Consider the following 21,665-nt stretch of genomic DNA (forward strand, 5'->3'; position numbering starts at 1 on the left):
TCTTTTGTAGTGTATTAGTAATCTTTGTAGTCTAATTTCGACTTTTGTAGTCTTTTATAGTGTATCAGTAAACTGTGTTGTCTAAGTCCGACTTTTTTGTAGGCTATCAGTAAACTTGGTAGTCTATATCTGATTCTTAATGTAGGGGATGCACCTTCCTTTTTGGTCATTTTTCCCACAATACAATAATTGTAGCCCTTTCTTTTAGCTTTCTGAATATACTGAAATCATGTTATTTGGTTTTGTTTTCATAGAGAAAAACCCAAAAAAAAAAAAAAAAAAAAACGCGATGCTTTTGAAATTCCTTTACCTCATATCTCCACAACGGGAGCACTTCAGAACATAATTCAAACAGATTCGGGAAGCTACAGTGTAGGGCTACAACTTTCGTTTTTTTGACCATTTTTGGTAATTGGTCATGTGACCACCCTCCAGGGAAGCCCATTGCATGGACCCTGACATGTGGGATACATTTGAACAATTGTAATGAAATGCCCAGGGTATCTATTGAAAAATCACAATGAAATACCAAGGGTATCTATTGAAAAATCGCAATGAAATATCCAGGCTGCATTTGAAATTTCACAGAAAATGTGCTGGGTATCTATGGAAAATTCACTATGAAATACCCAGGCCTACATTTGAAATGCCTTTCAAAAAATCCTAAGCATTATAGATATGGCCTCTAGGCTTAAGTCTAAGTTATAGAAATGACTCTCTAGGCTTAAGTCTAGGTTATAGATAAAAGTGGTAGCCACCAGTCTCCATGCCATTGACCGGGCCCATACTCACAGGGCCGCATTCCTCCAATAAAGTCTCTCCAACCGAAACCTCCTCAATTCCTGCTGCTTCACAAAGCGTGAGACGACCGCCCGCTGCTAGCAGAAGTGCGAGTGCTCAACCTGTTGTCAATAAGAACGCAAGCACACAACCCGCAGCTCCCAGGAGCGCGAACAATTCAAGCAAGGTGCCTCAAAGATCTTCGACTTCAGGTGTGAATCAACCTGCTGCCTTCAACCAACAGTCGCAAGCAGCATCGTCTGACTTGGCCTTGGCCCTCTGAGACGAGTTATTGAATCTTCAAAACAAGACCGCAAGGGAGCCTGTGGATGACGAAGCACTTATGTCCATGTCAAGTCATACCAAAGGTAGAAGAGCGCACCATGCGTCTTCTACAGAGGGCGAAGAACCTGAGTACAAGACCATTTTCTGGGACATAGACAGGGTTAGAAATTTACCAATATGGGCTGAGCCTATCGTCAAGTCATCGGAAGAAATGTTCGGTGTGTTCGACCCATCCGAGGACGAGGATGTCCTAGTGGACCTCAGTGCTATCGACAGTATAATCCCGGGGAAAACAAAACTTGAGTGCAATCGACTAAGATGCGCCATTGAGCTAGTCTATAATACCCCTAAGGATTGTCGATGGGACAATCTAGGCACCACAGTCCGAAAATTCGCCGAACACGAAGTCAGTAAAGACAACTTAGTAAAGCATACAGGGCAAACTATCACCTACAGTCTCGAACATCACTAGTGGCTACCACTATTTATGATTAATCTATGACAACTGTCCAAGAGCCAATGTGTATACTGCCACAGGTTTTATGAAAGGCATCTCATTAGGATTGCCCATCTATTTCATTCAACTTATCACTGGAATCTTTCATAAGATATTTCATTAAGCTCTTTGGCCCTTTCATTGCCATTTCATAGACTTTTCATTGGGATATTTCATTAGGCTCCTTCGCTTTTTCATTACCATTTCTTAGAATTTTCATTAGGATATTTCATTAGGCTCCTTCGCTTTTTCATTGCCATTTCTTAGAATTTTCAGTAGGATATTTCATTAGGCTCCTTCGCTTTTTCATTACCATTTCTCATAAGGATATTTCCTCAGGTATATGGCCCTTTATTACCATTTCTTATGGTTTTCAGTAGGATATTTCATTCGGCTCCTTGGCGCTTTCATTAGATTTTCTTAGAATTTTCATTGGGATATTTCATTCAGCTCCTTGACTCTTTCATTACCATTTCATGGAATTCTCATTAGAATATTTCATTAGGCTTCTTGGTGCTTTCATTAGGATATTTCATTGAGCACCTTGACAATTTCATTACTTCTCATTAGGCTCCCTGGCACTTTCATTCCCAAAACTAGATAATAATGATGATATGTATCACATGGGTTGTTGGGAGGGTGATCACATGACCAATTTCCTAAAATGGTCACTAAGAAATGGTAATGAAAAAGTGAAGGAGCCTAATGAAATATCCTAATGAAAATTCTAAGAAATGGCAATGAAAAAGCGAAGGAGTCTAATGAAATATCCTAATGAAAATTCTAAGAAATGGTAATGAAAAAGTGAAGGAGCCTAATGAAATATCCCAATGAAAAGTCTATGAAATGGCAATGAAAGGGCCAAAGAGCTTAATGAAATATCTTATGAAAGATTCCAGTGGTAAATTGAATGAAATAGATGGGCAATCCTAATGAGATGCCTTTCATAAAACCTGTGGCAGTATACACATTGGCTCTTGGACAGTTGTCATAGATTAATCATAAAAGTGGTAGCCACCAGTCCAAACATTCCTTACTCTTGGAAGCTTTGCAGGTAGTTGTGACCATTGACCAAGTATTGCAAGTCTTAGCAGATTTCTTCCATAAACGTGATCGAGAACACTTCGTTCTCGACCAACAATTCGCCTTCCTTTGGCTCATAGCCTCTCACCTGAGCAGAACCGAACTACTGGCTACGTACCGAATCCTGCAACACCGAACCACTGTGGCTGCTAAGCATCTGGTACTACAAATCAACACTCTCACGAAGATGTATAGGTCGGACTCAAACCCCATGTCCATTAGTTCTTACAAATCAACTAGACCTTCCCTACGATCCATGTTTGGCAGTGAATCTGCTAGAAAGGAAGTTGGAAAGTTACTCGCAAGGCCTGAGTATTTCAGCAAAATGCCTCAAGACCTGATAGAGATCACTGCATATCTGCGCAATCGAGCTTACAGAGAACGTCCTGTCCCCAAGGAGTTCTCCATCCACCGGAATCGTAACTCTCTTCCGACGGTAAAGGGTGATTCTGTATCCTCCAGCGAATCCACCACCCACACCACAGGACCTGAATCTGCGCGAAACCCCGCTGCAAGTGAAGGTCAGAGCGTCAGATTCGCTACCGAGCCACCCGTTCCTGGATCTATATCAGTTCTTCTGTCCAAGAGACACCCTGTAACTCGATTACCAGGATTAGGAACTATAGGGGTGTCTGCTGTTGGAACATCCTCGGTGAAAACTACAACCACCAATAACGGTCCAGCGACCGTAGTCTCCAATGTTAATGACAATAACCTTAGGGCGCCCGCAGCGTTTACTTTGCGCATACCCAGCCCTAAGGTGTGGACTAGCTATACCTTCAGGCAAAGGGGCAACCCTACAGGAACTCAACCACCGTCTGGAGTGAACATTAACGAAGAGAACCGTCAAGGAACCCCTGTCGGTCGTAACAATGGTCCTCCCCCTGGAGGATCACCCCCTCCCAGTGATGACAATGACCAAGGAAGAAGGCCCAATCCAGATCCTAATGGTCCTAACCCGCCAGCCTCCTGGTACGTTCCCCCTAGGGGCAACGGAGGAGGAGGCGGCGGCGGTGGAAGCGGCGGAGGAGGCAGTGGAGGAGAGGAGGCAGGGAGGCGGCGGAGGCAGAGGAGGCGGAAACAACAATAATCCATCCCCCCAAGATCCTCCCCCCTGGTGGCGAACCCCAGAAGAGTGGCAGATCAACCACAAGTTGAATTCAAATGCTCTACCCGAATGGAATGGCACCAGCAACACCGCAATTGACTACCTAAGTTCGATGGGATTTCTAGCCGGACTGGGTTCCAAGATGAAGGAAGGTATAGCCCAAATAGCTCTGTTCAAATGGACCTCCTACGCTAAAAGCTGGTGGGAAACTCTACCCTCCCCTGATCGAGACTACTTCTCGATCAATTGGGACAACATGATGGTCGGTATCCAATCCCACTTCTTGGACGAAGAATGGGTTCGCGAACGGACCTTTGAATTCGACGAGATGACCTTTAGGAATAAGAGTCACAAACAGGAAAGCCCGTTAGAATACATACAACGCCAAATTCAACACCATCACTTCTTGCACCCAGATGAAATCGATGGACCCACAGCAGTTGCTCGCATCCTCCAACGCCAGCTAGTGGAATGGACCCACTACTTAAACAAGACTCTCTGCCCTTCCATCTTAGCCACTCAATCAGTGGCTAAGAAAATGAACAATAGCCTGATGGCTTCCTGACAGCAGGCTGAGCGTAATCGCAAGCCAGCGCCGTTCTATCGGAACCACCGTCCACACGCTGCACACGCAGTGGAGGTGGATCCAAGTAGTCATGATGTGAACTTAGAAGAATGCTCCAGTGATGAGGAGGACGATGAAGATAAAAACATGAATTTCGTTAATAACTCGGGCCGAAGGATGCTACCAAGATAGATTTCCCTCATGGAAAGACGAGGAATGGGGTATCCTTTGAACAGGACGACTCTAAAGTCAGTTCGAAGGAACCTCACAGTGATTGTTACATATGCACGAGCCCCAAGCACTTCCATAGAGATTGTCCTCATTATGGGAAATGGAACGTTCTCCAGAATCCGCATCAAATTCATGTAGATTGGGATCCAGAGGAAGAGCAGGAAGCAGATAGACTATACCTAGTTATGTTGGCTGAAACTAAGACCATCCTTTCCGCTTATGAGAGTGAAAACATGCTCAGACAATTCGCCTTAGACATTCACCACTCTGAAGGAGGACGAAAGGAAGCACTCACTGCTACCAAGCGCAAAGCGCTCGCAGCAGTTATGCACAAGGAGACGCACCTGAGTAATAAACTACCTGATGCCAAACTCCATAAAGTATACCCAATGCATCGCAACTAGTGTTTAAAGGTTCAGTCCATAGGACCACAAAAAACCGGTGGACCGAACTGAACCGGACCATGGTCCGGTCTTTTTTTCGGTTGCAGTTGCCCCAATTTGGGGTTGGTCCGGTTGCCGGTTGCCTCATTTCGAAAATCTTTTAAACTGTTCAAAGACCGGTTTTAATTGGTTGCAACCGGTTAAACGGTCACGTGCGTTACATAGCCTTGTAACCACATTTATTGCCTTTTATTGGGTTTTTGTTTCATCAAAAACAGTTAAGAATTGAGAAAGATATAACCAAATCCATATTTTACCCAAGTCTCTAGGAGATGTAATTCAGTTTCAGTCATAGCTATGTCAAATCTTCATTAAATCTCTTGAAAATTGGTAGAATGACGGGTATTTACATGCTTTACTATTTTATATAAGCCGTTTATTTTTCAGAGTAATAATAGTTGAGATATAAATGGTTTATATTGGTATAATAACTTATACACAAAAAAACCGGTCTGGATCGGTCTGAACCGGTATCATGGACCGCAAAAGACCGGTCCTAGATGGTTCGGTTCGGTTCCCTCAATATCTGGGTCGGTCCTGGACCGGTTGCGGTCCACAGTTGCGCGTTTTCGGGGCAAAAAACCGGACTGAACTGAACCTTTAAACACTAATCGCAATGAGCGAAAATCTAACGGCAAATTAAAAGACATTACACGAAAGTCAGTAATACCTCAGCGAGCCTCCGTAAAGACTACTACTCAAATCTATGAACCAGGGAAAGTCTTCCCAGCCATCAAAGGACGATCTCTGCCCGAAGGAATGGGATCGTTAGGAACAAAGGCCCTGCACATGTGAGCCAAGATAGGCGACCTAGACTCGGAATGCATCAAAGCTCAATTAGATTCAGGAGCCGACATCACCCTCATCTCAGAAGAATTCTGGAAGTCCTTGACGAACTCCCCCCACCTATGGGAAGGCATGAGAATGAAACTATACCACCTTACGGGAGGAGCCAAAGTCCTGGGGTACATCAAGACCGAACTCTTCATTGTAGCTCAAGATGAATCGATCGTTAGCTTTGAACTTGAAGCCTACGTTGTAAGGAACATGAATGTTCCTCTTCTGCTAGGAGAAGACTTTCAGACCACGTACGAATTGAGTGTTATTAGACACGCCACGTGTCTCTGTGAAGTCATGGTTGGGAAATCAGGGTGCGTGTTACCCGCTGCCTCCGCTCACAATGTAGACTTGGGATTCGAGCTAAGAGTAGTGCATACTACTCAGTCTTTCGTTTGAAGGAAGGCTGTAGCCCGCGTTAAACCGAAAAGTAATGCAAGGAAATTGACGGAAGTAACTGCTTCCGAGGACACACTCATCCAACCTTACCATGTTCGTAACATTGCTGTAGACGCCGCCTTTGAAGGGCGTGAGGATTGGATAGTGGAAAAGATCATTATTGGAACTGATGATCAAAACATTATGGCAGCACCCACTACTTGGATAACGGCTTCCTGTCCCTACCTACCCATTGCCAATACCAGCCCGCATCCTCGCTATGTTAGAGCTGGAGAAGTGGTGGGATATCTGATTGATCCTGAACTTTCGTTAGATAAACCCAAGGACTATGAACATCTCTCTAGGATGGCAGCTTCTGCTGAAGCACTGAAGAAGACTATAATGGGAACCTTGAAAGCTCAAGACTTAGCAACTGCGGAGAATCCCTTTGCAGATACCCCTGGTCATGATGACCGTTTCGAGAATGACAATATGTGGGGACCCAAAACCACCGCTGTGCCCAAAGATCCCTTAGAAGGAGACGTGGAAAAACTAGTCAATCTCGGTCCTGACATTCCGGAAGAGTATCAGGAACGACTGTCTGAAGTTTTGTGCAGAAATGCAGCAGCCTTCGGTGTAAATGGTCGACTAGGGCATGTGGAAGTGTGAGTCTGGATCCCGCTGCAGCCAGATACCTTGCCAATTTCGGAACCCATGTATGGTACCTCTCCAGCGAAAAGAGAAGTTATAGACCAACAAATGAAAACCTGGTTCGAAATGGGAGTTATCGAACCATCGGTCAGTCCATGGGGCTTCCCTGCCCTCGTCGTCTACCGAAACGGTAAACCACGGCTAGTAATCGATTATCGTAAGCTCAATGCTAAAACGATACCGGATGAATTCCCAATTCCCCGCCAATCAGAAATCATACAAGCCTTGTCTGGAGCTCAAGTCTTATCATCATTTGATGCCCTCGCCAGATTCACACAATTAGAAATGGCCGACGACGATAAGGAGATGACAGCTTTCCATTGCCACTTAGGACTATGGCAATTCAGGAGGATGCCTTTTGGCCTGAGGAATGGACCGTCCATTTTCCAAAGGATCATGCAAGGCGTGTTGGCCCCGTTCCTATGGCTTTTCGCTCTGGTCTATATCGATGACATAGTGATTTACTCAAAAAACTGGGAAGATCATGTTGTCCATTTAGACCGCATCCTTGGAGCTATAGCCGCCTCCGGAATCACCTTATCCCCAGTGAAATGTTTTGTTGGCTACTCCTCTATACTTCTATTAGGACAGAAGGTCTCCCGGTTAGGATTATTTACCCACAAAGAGAAAGTTCAAGCAATAATGGAACTTGCTAGACCAACTTCAGTGTCCAATCTTCAGAGTTTTTAGGAATGGTCGTCTACTTTTCTGCCTATATCTCCTTCTATTCCATGATTGCAGTGCCGTTATTTGACCTCCTTAAGAAAGGAGTTAAATGGCATTGGCTCATGGAACAAGAGACTGCTTACGAACAAGCCAAGGAAGCCCTAGCAAATGCTCCTGTACTAGGGCATCCTATAGCGAATAAAGCCTATAGACTTTATACTGATGCCTCGGACACAGCCCTGGGCGCCAGTCTGCAACAAGTACAGATAGTGTTTAAAGGTTCAGTCCATAGGACCACAAAAAACCGGTGGACCGAACTGAACTGGACCATGGTCCAGTCTTTTTTTCAGTTGCAGTTGCCCCAATTTGGGGTTGGTCCGGTTGCCGGTTGCCTCATTTCGAAAATCTTTTAAAACCGTTCAAAGACCGGTTTTAATCGGTTGCAACCGGTTAAACGGTCACGTGCGTTACATAGCCTTGTAACCACATTTATTGCCTTTTATTGGGATTTTGTTTCATCAAAAACGGTTAAGAATTGAGAAAGATATAACCAAATCCATATTTTACCAGAGTCTCTAGGAGATGTAATTCAGTTTCAGTCATAGCTATGTCAAATGTTCATTAAATCTCTTGAAAATTGATAGAATGACGGGTATTTATATGCTTTACTATTTTATATAACCCGTTTATTTTTCAGAGTAATAATGGTTGAGATACAAATGGTTTATATTGGTATAATAAATTATACGCAAAAAAACCGGTCTGGATCGGTCTGAACCGGTATCATGGACCGCAAAAGACCGGTCCTAGGTGGTTCGGTTCGGTTCCCTCAATATCTGGGTCGGTCCTGGACCGGTTGCGGTCCACGGTTGCGCGTTTTCGGGGCAAAAAACCGGACTGAACTGAACCTTTAAACACTAAGTACAGACTATCGTGGTAAAAGATTTGAAAGGAACTCCCTGTTATGCTAGGCTCGAAGTGGCCTGGGAAGCTGGAAAGGAAGTACCTCAGTTAATAACGAGACTACATAAAGAAACACATGAAGTCAAACATCCAGACGAGTGGGGAGCCATGTTGGATGAAACTGTTGTCCATGTGGAAAGAGTTATCACCTATTGGAGCAGAACCTTTAAATCTGCTGAACGGAATTATAGTGCTACTGAACAGGAAGTGCTCGCCGCCAAGGAAGCACTTGTCAAGTTTCAACCTTTCATTGAAGGAGAAGAAATTACTTAGTATGGGTGTGAGTCTATGAGAATGCCAATTGTCATCTAGCTGCCTGGGGGGCGGTATTCGCTGCCTACCCTGGACTCAAAATAGTGCATTGAGCCGGCCGAATACATTCTAACATCAATCCCTTATCCCGCTTGATACAAATTCCACCACACGATTCTCCGCTTAGCGACGACATTACACCTATAGAACAGGATCCTGTCAAACGTAATATCACTCAAAAAGCTGAAGACCGAATATTCCGTGCAGCTGCTCCTAAGGCAGCATTCAGTGTTATGTGGTGGGAAGACGTAATTGACAAACACGCATCTGCGGTCCGGACAAGACGACAAACCACTGCCGAAGAAAGGCGCAAAACTATGAGGTCTTTACCATCCCCCATGAGTTCCGGCGGAATCATGGAATTCCAATGGAAACTAGTTGGCTGGAGCCTCAGCCATTCTGGTTCCCAATTCCACAGAAATTCCAATGGAATCCGACGGAATCCGGTGGAAATGGTCGGAATCCGGGAGCGTCCCGGAACAGTTTCCATTGGAATCCATTGGAATTCCAACCAGATTCCATGGAATTCCAATGGAAAGTATATTCCAGTCAAATTCCAACAGATTCCGAGAGATTCCAATGGATTCCAATATTTGTTGTTGTTATTATAATATATAAAAAAAGAAGTGGATGCACAAGGATTGAACTCTAGCCTCGGGAAACGTCACGTGAAGTCCAAGCAGCAACATTTCCACTACACCATACGGCCGTTAAAATTCTACAAACATTTATTCTATACAAGCCACCCTCACGCCCACCTTCCTAAACGAGTCACGGCGTTTGCCGGCGTCACCATCAGCATCTCCGTTTTGCTGTCAACCACAACCACAACCACAACCATAACCACAACCACCACCACCGTCACCGCGACCAGCGCGGTCACCTCGCATCACGCCCACGCCAGCGGACAACGACGACGACGATGGACGACGACACGACGACACGACGACGACGACGGACGACGACACGTCAGCGACGACGAGGCCGGCCACACGACGACGGACGACGACGACGCGTCACGTCAACACACGACGACGACGACGACGACGACGACGACACGTCAACGGACGACGACGACGACGACACATCAACGGACGACGACGACGACGGATGAGGACGACGACACGTCAGCGACAACGAGACGGCCGCACGTCAACGGACGACGACGAGCCCCCTTCCTTTTCCCTCCCCCCTTCCTATTCCCTCCTCCTTCCTATTCCCTCCCCTTTCCTATTCCCTCCCCTTTCCTATTCCCTCCCCTTTCCTATTCCCTCCCCTTTCCTATTCCCTCCCCTTTCCTATTCCCTCCCCTTTCCTATTCCCTCCCCTTTCCTATTCCCTCCCCTTTCCTATTCCCTCCCCTTTCCTATTCCCTCCCCTTTCCTATTCCCTCCCCTTTCCTATTCCCTCCCCTTTCCTTTTCCCTTTTCCTTTCCCCCTTCCCTCCTCATTTCCTGCCCCTTCCTTGCCCATCCCCTCCCTCTCTAGTATACACTGTATGTAGTTAAATATATTTTGTATTGTAATTGAAATACATCATTATTTGATCTAAATCACTTGTGAATTTTATAGGGAGGTTTGAATTTCTGACTTCAAAAAATACAGCTCAAGTCACCTGACCTCTACCTCAGTTCTGATCAGCACTAATCAGTCTTCTGGAATTCCATTCAGATTCCGGTGGAATCCATTGGAACTCCATTCAGAATCCAGCGGAATCCATTGGAATTCCATTCAGAATCCGGCAGAATCCACTGGAATTTGAGATTCCTACCATTCCGGCGGACTCCGGATGGAATTCCGACATTCTATGGGAGTCCGCCGGAACTCATGGGGGAGGGTAAAGTACTGGAAACTATCACTAAACCAACCAGTGATGATCAAAATGAGTCTGACTCTGTGATAGACGAAGAGACCTCACCTGTTGACTCCGGCGAGCAAGGTGAAGTCTTGCCCTTCCCCAAATCCGACCATTGGACCTACCCAGCAGGAACTAAGCCCTCAGAATTACCACCAAATGAAGAATGGATGAGTCGAACGCAGTTGCTCATAGCGGTAGACCCAATCATTTGCAAGGAATTTGCAGAAGGTTACGAAAGGGACAAATTCTTCGCCCCCCGGTATATCCAAAAACAACCTAATGAACAAACAATAATCTCTGCTAGCCACTTTCAGAGAGGTCAAGACAGTCTACTTTACTTTATCAATGCAGGTTGGAGAACATGACTTTGTGTACCTAGTGCAAAGATCAACTACGTGTTAAGGTGGATACATGAATCTCCTTATGAGAGTGCCCATGCTGGACCCCGCCACTTCTTAGCGCAACTTCAAGAACTATTCTACATGCCGACCATGAGCAAGGATGCCGAAATCTATGCTACTTCTTGCGACGTTTGTCAGAAAATCAAAACAGACCATCGTGCCAAGATGGGCGCGCTAAGGCCCACGCATATTCCATCAAGGCCCTTTTCTACTGTTACTATGGACATGATTACTGGGCTCCCTCCATCCAGAGAACAGAAGTTCACCGCTATACTAGTAATAGTGGACAAGCTTACCAAGTTCGCCATCATAATCCCCACTCATACCACTTTAACCCAGGAAGGGTTCGCCAAACTCTTTGTGGAAAGAGTAGTTAACGTTTATGGATTGCCTGAAGTTATAATATCAAACCGAGACAGGCAATGGGCTACTATCTTTTGGAGGTCGGTAGTCTCTAACTATGGGAGTGTCATGGCGTTGTCTTCTGTGCATCACCCCCAAACCGATGGACAAACTGAAGTCCTTAATGCCACTATCAAACAAATGCTTCGCGCTTACGTCTCCACAGACAAGGAGAACTGGTCAAATTGGCTTAGTGTTCTAGCCTATTCCTACAACAGCAGCGTGCATTCGTCGATGAAGTACTCCCCTAACTTCTTACTTATGGGCTACAATCCAAGGACCTCAGTGAGTGCGATAGTGCCGGAAATCAACCCTGCTCACCGCCCCTTCCTGCCTAGTCAAACAGCCGAAGACTTTGTTGAAGCTCTAGAGATACACCATAACTCTGCCAAGGATGCTATCGCTTTAGCCCAAGATAGACAAGCGAAGGCGTATGACAAGAAAAGACGTCTGGTGCAGGAGTTGAATGTCGGAGATTACGCCCTTGTGAATCCACATTCTCTCGAATTGGTAGACGTCGAAGGCACCGGGAAGAAGCTTATCCAAAGGATGATTGGACCCTTTGAAGTTGTCGAAAAAATCAACCCTGTGGTATACCAACTACGACTACCAGATACTTACTCTATGCACCCCGTGTTCAACTTAGAACATCTAAAGAAATATGTACCCTCGCCTGAACAATTTGGCGAACGATCCGAATTACCCTCAACACGTGATCTTCGAGCTTCAGAAGAATACGAGGTCAAAGCGATCCTGGGTCACCGTTTAGTCAGCAAAAGGAAAGCTAACTGCAGAATGTTCCTAGTCCGATGGAAAGGATATGGACCTGTGGACAATTCTTGGGTATCGGAGTACGACTTACGAAATTCCCCCTTGCTCAAGAGAGAATATCTCGATTCCCAAGGCCTATCTATTTGATGCTCCTTGGACGACCCTCCAAATATTACCCTCCGAACCCTAAATTCTGGTTAGGGTCATTAATAATTCTGTACAGTTCGATCAAAAAACTTTGATACTCCGATTTCTCTTTAGTACATAGTGTTTTGAACCTTTCTTCCTCAAGTCCCCACAGAGCTCTCATCAGAAGTGTCCTGCTGCTTTCAAGCGTGATTGCACTTGAGCCGCATATTATGGCTGGGGAGTGGTAGCTACCACTTTTATGATAAAATACAGGCAATTGCCTGCACACCGACATCCACACTGCCTAATGAATTTATGAAATGAGAAGAGTAGGCAAAACTTATGAAATGTATTTCATTTCTTTACCAGTGCTTCTCATGACTATTTCATAACTGTCCTGAGACATATTTCAATACTACTTCATTGCAATTTCATTACTGCCTGGCCTTCCATTTCATTGTCTACCCAGCATTGTTTCATTGCTATTTCATTCTTGCCTGACTTTTAATTTCATTGCCTACCCAGCCTTATTTCATTGCCTTTTCATATCCTTGCCTGGGCTACTTCATATTCATTTCATATCCCTGCCTGGACAATTTCATATCCCTGCCTGGGCAGTCTCATATCCCTGCCTGGGCAATCTCATATCCTTGCCTGAGCAATCTCATATCCCTGCCTGGGCTACTTCATATTCATTTCATTTCTTGCCTTAGGCAATTTCATATCCCTGCCTGGGTGATTTCATATCCCTGCCTGGGTAATTTCATATCCTTGCCTGGGCAATCTCATATCCCTGCCTGGGCTACTTCATATTCATTTCATTTCTTGCCTTAGGCAATTTCATATCCCTTCCTGCATAATTTCATATCCCTGCCTGGGCAATTTCATATCTATTTCATTCCCTACCTTGGGCAATTTCATATCCTTGCCTTTGCAATCTCATATCCCTGCCTGGGCTATTTCATACCTACCCTACTGCATTTATCATTGCCCCCTCAGAATGTCAGGCACTGCCTTCAGGGTCCATTTCAGGGTCCATCCCAAAGAGGAAACATCACCTGGTTTGACCAAAAGTGAAGAAAACCAAGAGGAGAATGTTTTTACCTATCAGGGTCCATATAATGGGATGTTGGGATGATGGTCACATGACCAATTACCAAAAATGGTCAAAATGAAAGTTGTAGCCCTACACTATAGCTTCCCGAATCTGTTTGAATTATGTTCTGAAGTGCTCCCATTGTGAAGATATGAGGTAAAAGATTTTCAAAAGTGTTGCTTCTTTTTTGTGTTTTTTTTTTTGCATTTTTCTCCATGAAAACAAAACCAAACAACATGATTTCAGTATATTTGGAAAGCTATAAAAAAAAAGGGCTACAATTATTGTATCGTGGGAAAAATGACCAAAAAAGGAAGATGCATGCCCTAGAAAAGAAATTGACACTGATAGACTATAATAGTCAGATATAGACTACCATAACTACCAAAAAGTCAGACATAGACTACAAAGTTTACTAATAGCCAGACTTAGACTACAAGGTTTACTGATAGACTACAAAAGTCAGACTTAGACTACAAAGTTTACTGATACACTACAAATAACTACAAATGTCAGACATAGACTACAATGTTTACTGATACACAAAAGACTACAAAAGTCAGACTTAGACTACAAATTTTGCTGATAGACTACAAAAGACCACAAAAGTCGGACTTAGATTACACAGTTTACTGATAGACTACAAAAGACCACAAAAGTCGGACTTAGACTACACAGTTTACTGATAGACTACAAAGTATACTGATAAACTACAAAAGACTACAAAAGTCGGACTTAGACTACAAGGTTTACTGATAGACTACAAAAGACCACAAAAGTCAAAAACTTGTACTTAGACTACAAAGTTAGTAGTGTCTGCTTTTTGAGACTACAAAAGTTTGTAGTGTGCGCTTTTTCATTAGAAAAGTTTGTAGTGTCCGCTTTTTGGGACTACAAAAGTTTGTAGTTGACATGTAGTTTATGGTGTTCTTGGCTCTGTCCAGATTATGGGGGTGAGGTTGAAGGGTTGACATGATCTTACTTACATATTACCAATGCTGCTGCATTAGTTTTTGACATTATGCACAAGTTGTCTTCACATTAGGAAAGGCTATCCTATGCCTTCATAATGGCACCTACTGTCCTATCTCAAAATATAATTATTATAAGTTCATGTGGAGATATGGCTGAAGGAATACCATGACTTTACATATTGCTATTGCCACATCACCACTTTTTGACATCATGGCCAAGTTGGCTTTCACATCAGGACAGGCTATTCTCTGCTTTCACATTGATAGTTACTGCTCTGTCTGCTGTCACATTGATAGCTACTGGCCTGTCCCAAACTTTGATATCAGCTCTTTGAGGGCTATAGAATGATGGGCTGATTCATCCTTGGAGGTGTCCTTAAGTTAGGTCATGTTGTAAGTTGACCATGTATTGAGACAGAACAGTAGATATCAACATGAATGGCCTCCTCTGGCTTGACACCCATCTTGAACATGATGTGAAAAAGTGATGATGTGGCAATAGCAATATGTAAAGTCATGGTATTCCTTCAGCCATATCTCCACATGAACTTATAATAATTATATTTTGAGATAGGACAGTAGGTGCCATTATGAAGGCATAGGATAGCCTTTCCTAATGTGAAGACAACTTGTGCATAATGTCAAAAACTAATGCAGCAGCATTGGTAATATGTAAGTAAGATCATGTCAACCCTTCAACCTCACCCCCATAATCTGGACAGAGCCAAGAACACCATAAACTACATGTCAACTACAAACTTTTGTAGTCCCAAAAAGCGGACACTACAAACTTTTCTAATGAAAAAGCGCACACTACAAACTTTTGTAGTCTAAGTACAAGTTTTTGACTTTTGTGGTCTTTTGTAGTCTATCAGTAAACCTTGTAGTCTAAGTCCGACTTTTGTAGTCTTTTGTAGTTTATCAGTATACTTTGTAGTCTATCAGTAAACTGTGTAGTCTAAGTCCGACTTTTGTGGTCTTTTGTAGTCTATCAGTAAACTGTGTAATCTAAGTCCGACTTTTGTGGTCTTTTGTAGTCTATCAGCAAAATTTGTAGTCTAAGTCTGACTTTTGTAGTCTTTTGTGTATCAGTAAACATTGTAGTCTATGTCTGACATTTGTAGTTATTTGTAGTGTATCAGTAAACTTTGTAGTCTATATCCAACTTTTGTAGTGTATCAGTAAACTTTGTAGTCTAAGTCTGACTTTTGTAGTCTATCAGTAAACCTTGTAGTCTAAGTCTGGCTATTATTAAACTTTGTAGTCTATGTCTGACTTTTTGGTAGTTATGGTAGTCTATATCTGACTATTATAGTCTATCAGTGTCAATTTCTTTTCTAGGGCATGCATCTTCCTTTTTTGGTCATTTTTCCCACAATACAATAATTGTAGCCCTTTTTTTTTTATAGCTTTCCAAATATACTGAAATCATGTTGTTTGGTTTTGTTTTCATGGAGAAAAATGCAAAAAAAAAAAACACAAAAAAGAAGCAACACTTTTGAAAATCTTTTACCTCATATCTTCACAATGGGAGCACTTCAGAACATAATTCAAACCTAACTCCTTCCAGAATCCTTTCTGCCCTGGATCCTGACTGACTAACTTGAACCTCAGACTGGGGCATTTCAAGGAACAACATCGCCATTACGACGGTCACATGGGACCATTTGATCCTACCAGGAACACTCAACTCTGGTTCCCTGGGAAGGAATGGAGGGCCCTTATCCTGTCGCCTGCTGCGGAGACTCCACGTGATTTCCCAGAATACGAACTTGTGACGAATTGCTGGAAGAGCGATCCATCCCCCGCTTTTGATACTGGCTGCATCCACCCTTCCTATGTCGACAAACTCATCCATTTGAATCAAGATGTGGAAAGGAGAATGGAAGCACTTCACAAGGAGTACGTTGATCATCATTTCCTGGAGCCGTCGCACTGAGCATTATGGAGCTCTGCCATACGACCTCTCAACCCTTCCTCAGAGAACCTGAACTCTCTGAAACAAATTAGATGATTCCCGCTAGCTGTAGATTGGGTCACCGAAGCTCAACGAGGTCTGAAAGATAAATGTGCCTTCATCAATTATGTCTCCTGGCTACAAGCTTCCCCCTTTTGGATGCCTGATGCTAACGCCCGTACCCGAATGGCAGACGATCACTATCTGGGTGTCTGGCTAAACGGGATGGAAGAACGCCAAGCGAGGTGGTATTTGAAGGAAGGCATCCCATGCTTCATAGTAAGGGAAATCATGCCCTTGGAGCGCGCTCAACTTGCAGCTCCAGAAACTATGATAGACTTCGCAGCAGGTTCCAGTGCAGCGCCGTTACATTGGGGTGTCAATGACTACAATTCTCTAGCCCTGTCTCGAGGTGACCTATCGTTACGCGACACATCTTCCTTCCATAATCCGGGTTGGGTATGGTCTGAACCCCCTGTTCAGAAGAACAAATCCCCGGCCAAGGAGCCTCCAAGGACTCAGTCCTCTGGATGGGCATGGTCTGGAATTCAAGCATCAAAGGATAAGTCTCCTGTCAAGGAACAGCCGAAGTCTCAGACCATCGACTATGGACCCCCTCCTCCAGAAACCGTAATCATCGCCAAAGACCAGGTTCCCTGGATCAAACCGCCACCAGTCAAGAGAGCCACTCCTAGCCGACCAGGTGCTCCTCCGCATGAACAGAAAAAGTGGATCAAATGGGTAGAAAATCACCAGCCTGAAGGGACCTTCTGCAAAGTGGGCGCCAAGTTTGCTCCCAACCACCGTTCTCATTCCATGTATGACAGAGACAAACATCGACACCTCTTCTTTCTTCACCCGCCTCGAGCGCCAGAAGGATGCGTATCAAATCCGGACGTCTTTGGTATACCCTGTCCAAAAGGAATATATAAGGACATGACCAAGACTCAACATTCACAGCCCTTCTGGATCTACAAAACTCAGGAGCCACAATCATCTGATGTAGGCAAGGTAGCTCCCGTTCCCAGGCCAGAAGATCTCCCACGTTTGAATGAAACCCCACGACCTCCACCTGACAATGACAGTGACAGCGACGACAGCTACTATCCCGACCTGGACTTCTTAAGACAATCAGTTCAAAATAAAGCAACGTCCTCAAAGGTAACCTCTGAGAGCGCAATTCCTACACCCGCTGCTCAGGTTGTCGAAGCTAGAGCTCCACTTCCAGCCCAAATCGTCGAATCACCTCCTGTCACTCCATCTGTCAGAACAGAGCCTGCTGCCTTAGGCACGACCGTAGAACTGAGAGTCAACTTGTCTGAGCCCACTCGAATTCCCCCTCCCTTGCCTGTCCCAGTAACGAATTGTACGCAGAATGAAGATGAGATCTCGTTGGGGGATGAAGATTCTATTCACGAAGCTATGGGTCCGCAGATCCCACCTCTCACCTTCACTGTGGATTCGGAGATCAGGATGGAAGAGGCTCCCGTAACGGACCCTCTCGAGTTCGCTTCCGCATTTCTGATGTTATATGGGCTACCTTCCTCGGAAGGATTCTCGACCACCCAAAGTCTGATAACATCAATCGCTGCTCGTCTTCATCTTACGGTCAGGCAGATTTTCAGAGCCAACTCTGGCCACAATCAGAGCTTTTGGTTCGAAATGGAGTTGGTGGATCAAGCACGTCAAATGAGGACCTACATGCATCACAGAAGAGAAAATGACAGGGAATTACTGGTCACCTACGCAGATTATGAAGACTATGTCGGAGCCCTTGCTCGTTCTTCCCTCTGATGGCCAGACCCCGCGGCGGTTACCGAAGAGCAAAAGCCTTCCTCGATTCCAGAACCCATGACCAGTTCATCCTCCCTGGGTAGGGACATCAAGGAACGTCACAAGTCTCGGGACGTCCAGCGATGATCTCCCTCAGCAGACCGCTATCACATCAACAGAAGATCTTCACCCCTTCTGCGACGACGATCACCTGTGCATCCCAAATATTCTAGAAGACGATATCAGCGGACTCCTTCTCCTCGCTATCATGAATGTGCCCCTTACCGTCGATCTAGGTCCCCAGAACCCTGCCCTCTCTGTCACTCACATAACTCAATCCCGATGGGCCCCTGGGAAAATCAGAATAAACTCGACTCTGCTGCTGTTCCGAATGTGGACTCAAATACAACCATGCAGATCCCTCCATTGCCCGTATTACCCAGTGGACCTGCCTTCGTAGGATTACCGCATAACACCCCGCTGCCCTTTGGCGCAAACGTTGCCTTCATGTGGTCACCATCAGGCAATACCTTCAGCCCTGTCCTTTTACAGGGAAATACGACTGTACTACCCTTCCCTATGCCATCGTTGGAGGCAACCCCTAGTGCTCTGTTACCATGGCCAGTGGCTGCGGCATTGCCTTCAATGACCGTGCCATTGTCTTTCGCCCTTGAATGGCCTACAGAGCCATTAGCTTCCAGAATTTTGACTACAAGACAAATGCCTTCTGGATCCCCACCTCCCACCCCCACACAGCCAACCCTCATGTCTCAGATGACAGAACGTCTATCCGTCAGGTTGAGCAACACAGCATCTTCCGATCTAGCTGCCAGACTCTCGGATCCCACTCAGTGGGTAGCTGCCGAATGAGTGTCGGAGGATTTGCCTATGGGAAGCCCTGTCCCTTGGAATAGTCATATGTCTTGGGGAGGTGCAGTTCAGCCACCAACGGCCCCACTGGTCACTCCGGATGATCTGCATCCTGCGCAGGATTCCATGGACGAGGATCCCGTCGATCTTGATGATGTCGGAGAATCAGACTATAAGAGGACAAAGAGGGGTCGTCAGAGTGGGCAGAAGATCCAGGGGTACAGATAGTGTTTAAAGGTTCAGTCCATAGGACCGCAAAAAACCGGTGGACCGAACTGAACCAGACCATGGTCCGGTCTTTTTTTCGGTTGCAGCTGCCCCAATTTGGGGTTGGTCCGGTTGCTGGTTGCCTCATTTCGAAAATCTTTTAAAACCGTTCAAAGACCGGTTTTAATCGGTTGCAACCGGTTAAACGGTCACGTGCGTTACATAGCCTTGTAACCACGTTTATTGCCTTTTATTGGGATTTTGTTTCATCAAAAACGGTTAAGAATTGAGAAAGATATAACCAAATCCATACTTTACCTGAGTCTCTATGAGATGTAATTCAGTTTCAGTCATAGCTATGTCAAATCTTCATTAAATCTCTTGAAAATTGGTAGAATGATGGGTATTTATGTGCTTTACTATTTTATATAACCCGTTTATTTTTCAGAGTAATAATGGTTGAGATACAAATGGTTTATATTGGTATAATAAATTATACGCAAAAAAACTGGTCTGGATCGGTCTGAACCGGTATCATGGACTGCAAAAGACCGGTCCTAGGTGGTTCGGTTCGGTTCCCTCAATATCTGGGTCGGTCCTGGACCGGTTGCGGTCCACGGTTGCGCGTTTTCGGGGCAAAAAACCGGACTGAACTGAACCTTTAAACACTAGGTACAGAAGGCAGGACGAGGAACGCGAAGAGCGGAAGAGATGCCGGCACCGGCGCTGAAGGAGCTCACCACCACGGACGATGCTCCAATCTCACGGGGGGGCTTTGTGATACTGTAGTGCTACTTACCTATCTTGCGTAAATGATCATGTTGCTTTACCTTCCAGCTTGGGGTTCAATTGGAAGGGAAACTTGAAGTGAGAACTTGTTGTGGGTGCATACCCGCATATTTCCAAGCTATTCTTTATACCCACACGCTTCTAGAGGAGCGGATATGTACACCTGGACAAGCTGTTTGGTGTTCTAGTGTTCTAGCTAGCATACAGTGCTTGCTAAATGTATGATGAGTGGCCAATGAGTGGCTGATGTCCACTGTTAGAAGTCTTTTGTCACCGTCGAATGAGAAACTCAACGGAAATCACTATTGATAAATATATACGTACCTTCTAGAATGACAGAAAGTCTTCAAACACCCGAACTTCAAGGGGGTGAGAACTTTGAAGGAGAAAGTATATAAGTTGAGCTTGAGCCAGCAGTTTCGAAAGCATACCAGCAAGTTTGCATATGGCCAAGTCTCGAAATTGCCACTTATCTGGTCTCCAAGATTGTAAGTAGCACCTTTATTGTTGAAACACTGCGACAGAAAATGACTTTATGCAGATCCAGTCACGCTCACCTGTATAATCGATCCAATTACAAAAAATGTTGTTTTTGCCGAATGTTGCACCAGCCTGCCATGGAGCAATGTGAGGTTAGTACTTGTTGAGAGTGGAGAGTTTCGCTTGCTTAACGGTGTTTGCAGACGAATCATTCAACGAGTCAATGGGAGCTACATATTGTCCTCCATGCCTCAAATCAGACAACGGAGAGGAATGGAGCGACAACTAGCTGAGTGGTTCTGGCACTGAGCAGCAGAATGAGATTGTCACGTCATCAGATCGGGGTAGGAAAGGGCATCACCTTCATCTGAGGGCATGGAGCACATAGGTTTGAGCTACCGTTTACCCACAGAGCGAGTTCTTTGTCATCGATTAGTTGTCCAGAACGTTGAGACGCAAGAGATTTGTCACAGTCCTGTCACCTCTGAATAAAACAATCTCATGGCCCACGGTTTGTCTTTCACAAGACAATGCTTGTCAAGGGGGTGGCGGAACGTGGATCCCGGATATAGGGTTGGGGGAGGGGGCATCTGTCAGAGGCCTTAAATTTTTTTGTGATCTTCTCTAATAAAATCCATTCACATGGTCTGCAACACTACCAGAGCACCCTTGGAGCTTGATTTGGTAAGTTGCACACATATTCGGTCAGTAATTTTCGATACCTTGCGTACGTCCTGATGTGTGTGGCACTTACAGACGTTTCCTGGGCGTGACACCCTGAAAGTGATGGAGTCGACGTCGGGCACATAGGTGGTTGGCATGGCGCCGGGTCAGTCGACAAGTTCAATGAGCGCAGAGAACCACGGAAGGTCGTCGCTGTCATTGGTAAACAACGTTTGGAGATAACGGCTGTCAATAACCGATGGTTCCTTCCAGGAAAAACATAGGAGGGTGGGAAGAACATACCGGATTTGGGGGGGTAAGGGGAGGGGGGGTTGAGCACTAGGGCCTTAATTCTTCTTGCGACTGTATATGTAAATTCCACGTTCCGCCACCCCCTTGATGCTTGTATATACTTGGTATATACACAATATGGGCAA

At 45.0% G+C, this 21,665-nt stretch overlaps 1 protein-coding gene across 1 annotated transcript; it reads left to right on the plus strand.

The window, feature by feature from the left end:
- Positions 1-16,357: 16,357 nt before the first annotated feature.
- LACBIDRAFT_328613 (uncharacterized protein) lies at positions 16,358-18,240 on the plus strand (the record flags this gene model as incomplete). The annotated part of the gene is made up of 2 exons (XM_001882505.1): positions 16,358-16,391; positions 16,520-18,240. 2 exons carry the CDS (start codon positions 16,358-16,360, stop codon positions 18,238-18,240), a joined length of 1,755 nt encoding a protein of 584 aa, XP_001882540.1.
- Positions 18,241-21,665: the final 3,425 nt, after the last annotated feature.

The sequence above is a fragment of the Laccaria bicolor genome, genomic scaffold (genome assembly GCF_000143565.1).
Source record: "Laccaria bicolor S238N-H82 LACBIscaffold_17 genomic scaffold, whole genome shotgun sequence".
NCBI classification, from domain to species: domain Eukaryota; kingdom Fungi; phylum Basidiomycota; class Agaricomycetes; order Agaricales; family Hydnangiaceae; genus Laccaria; species Laccaria bicolor.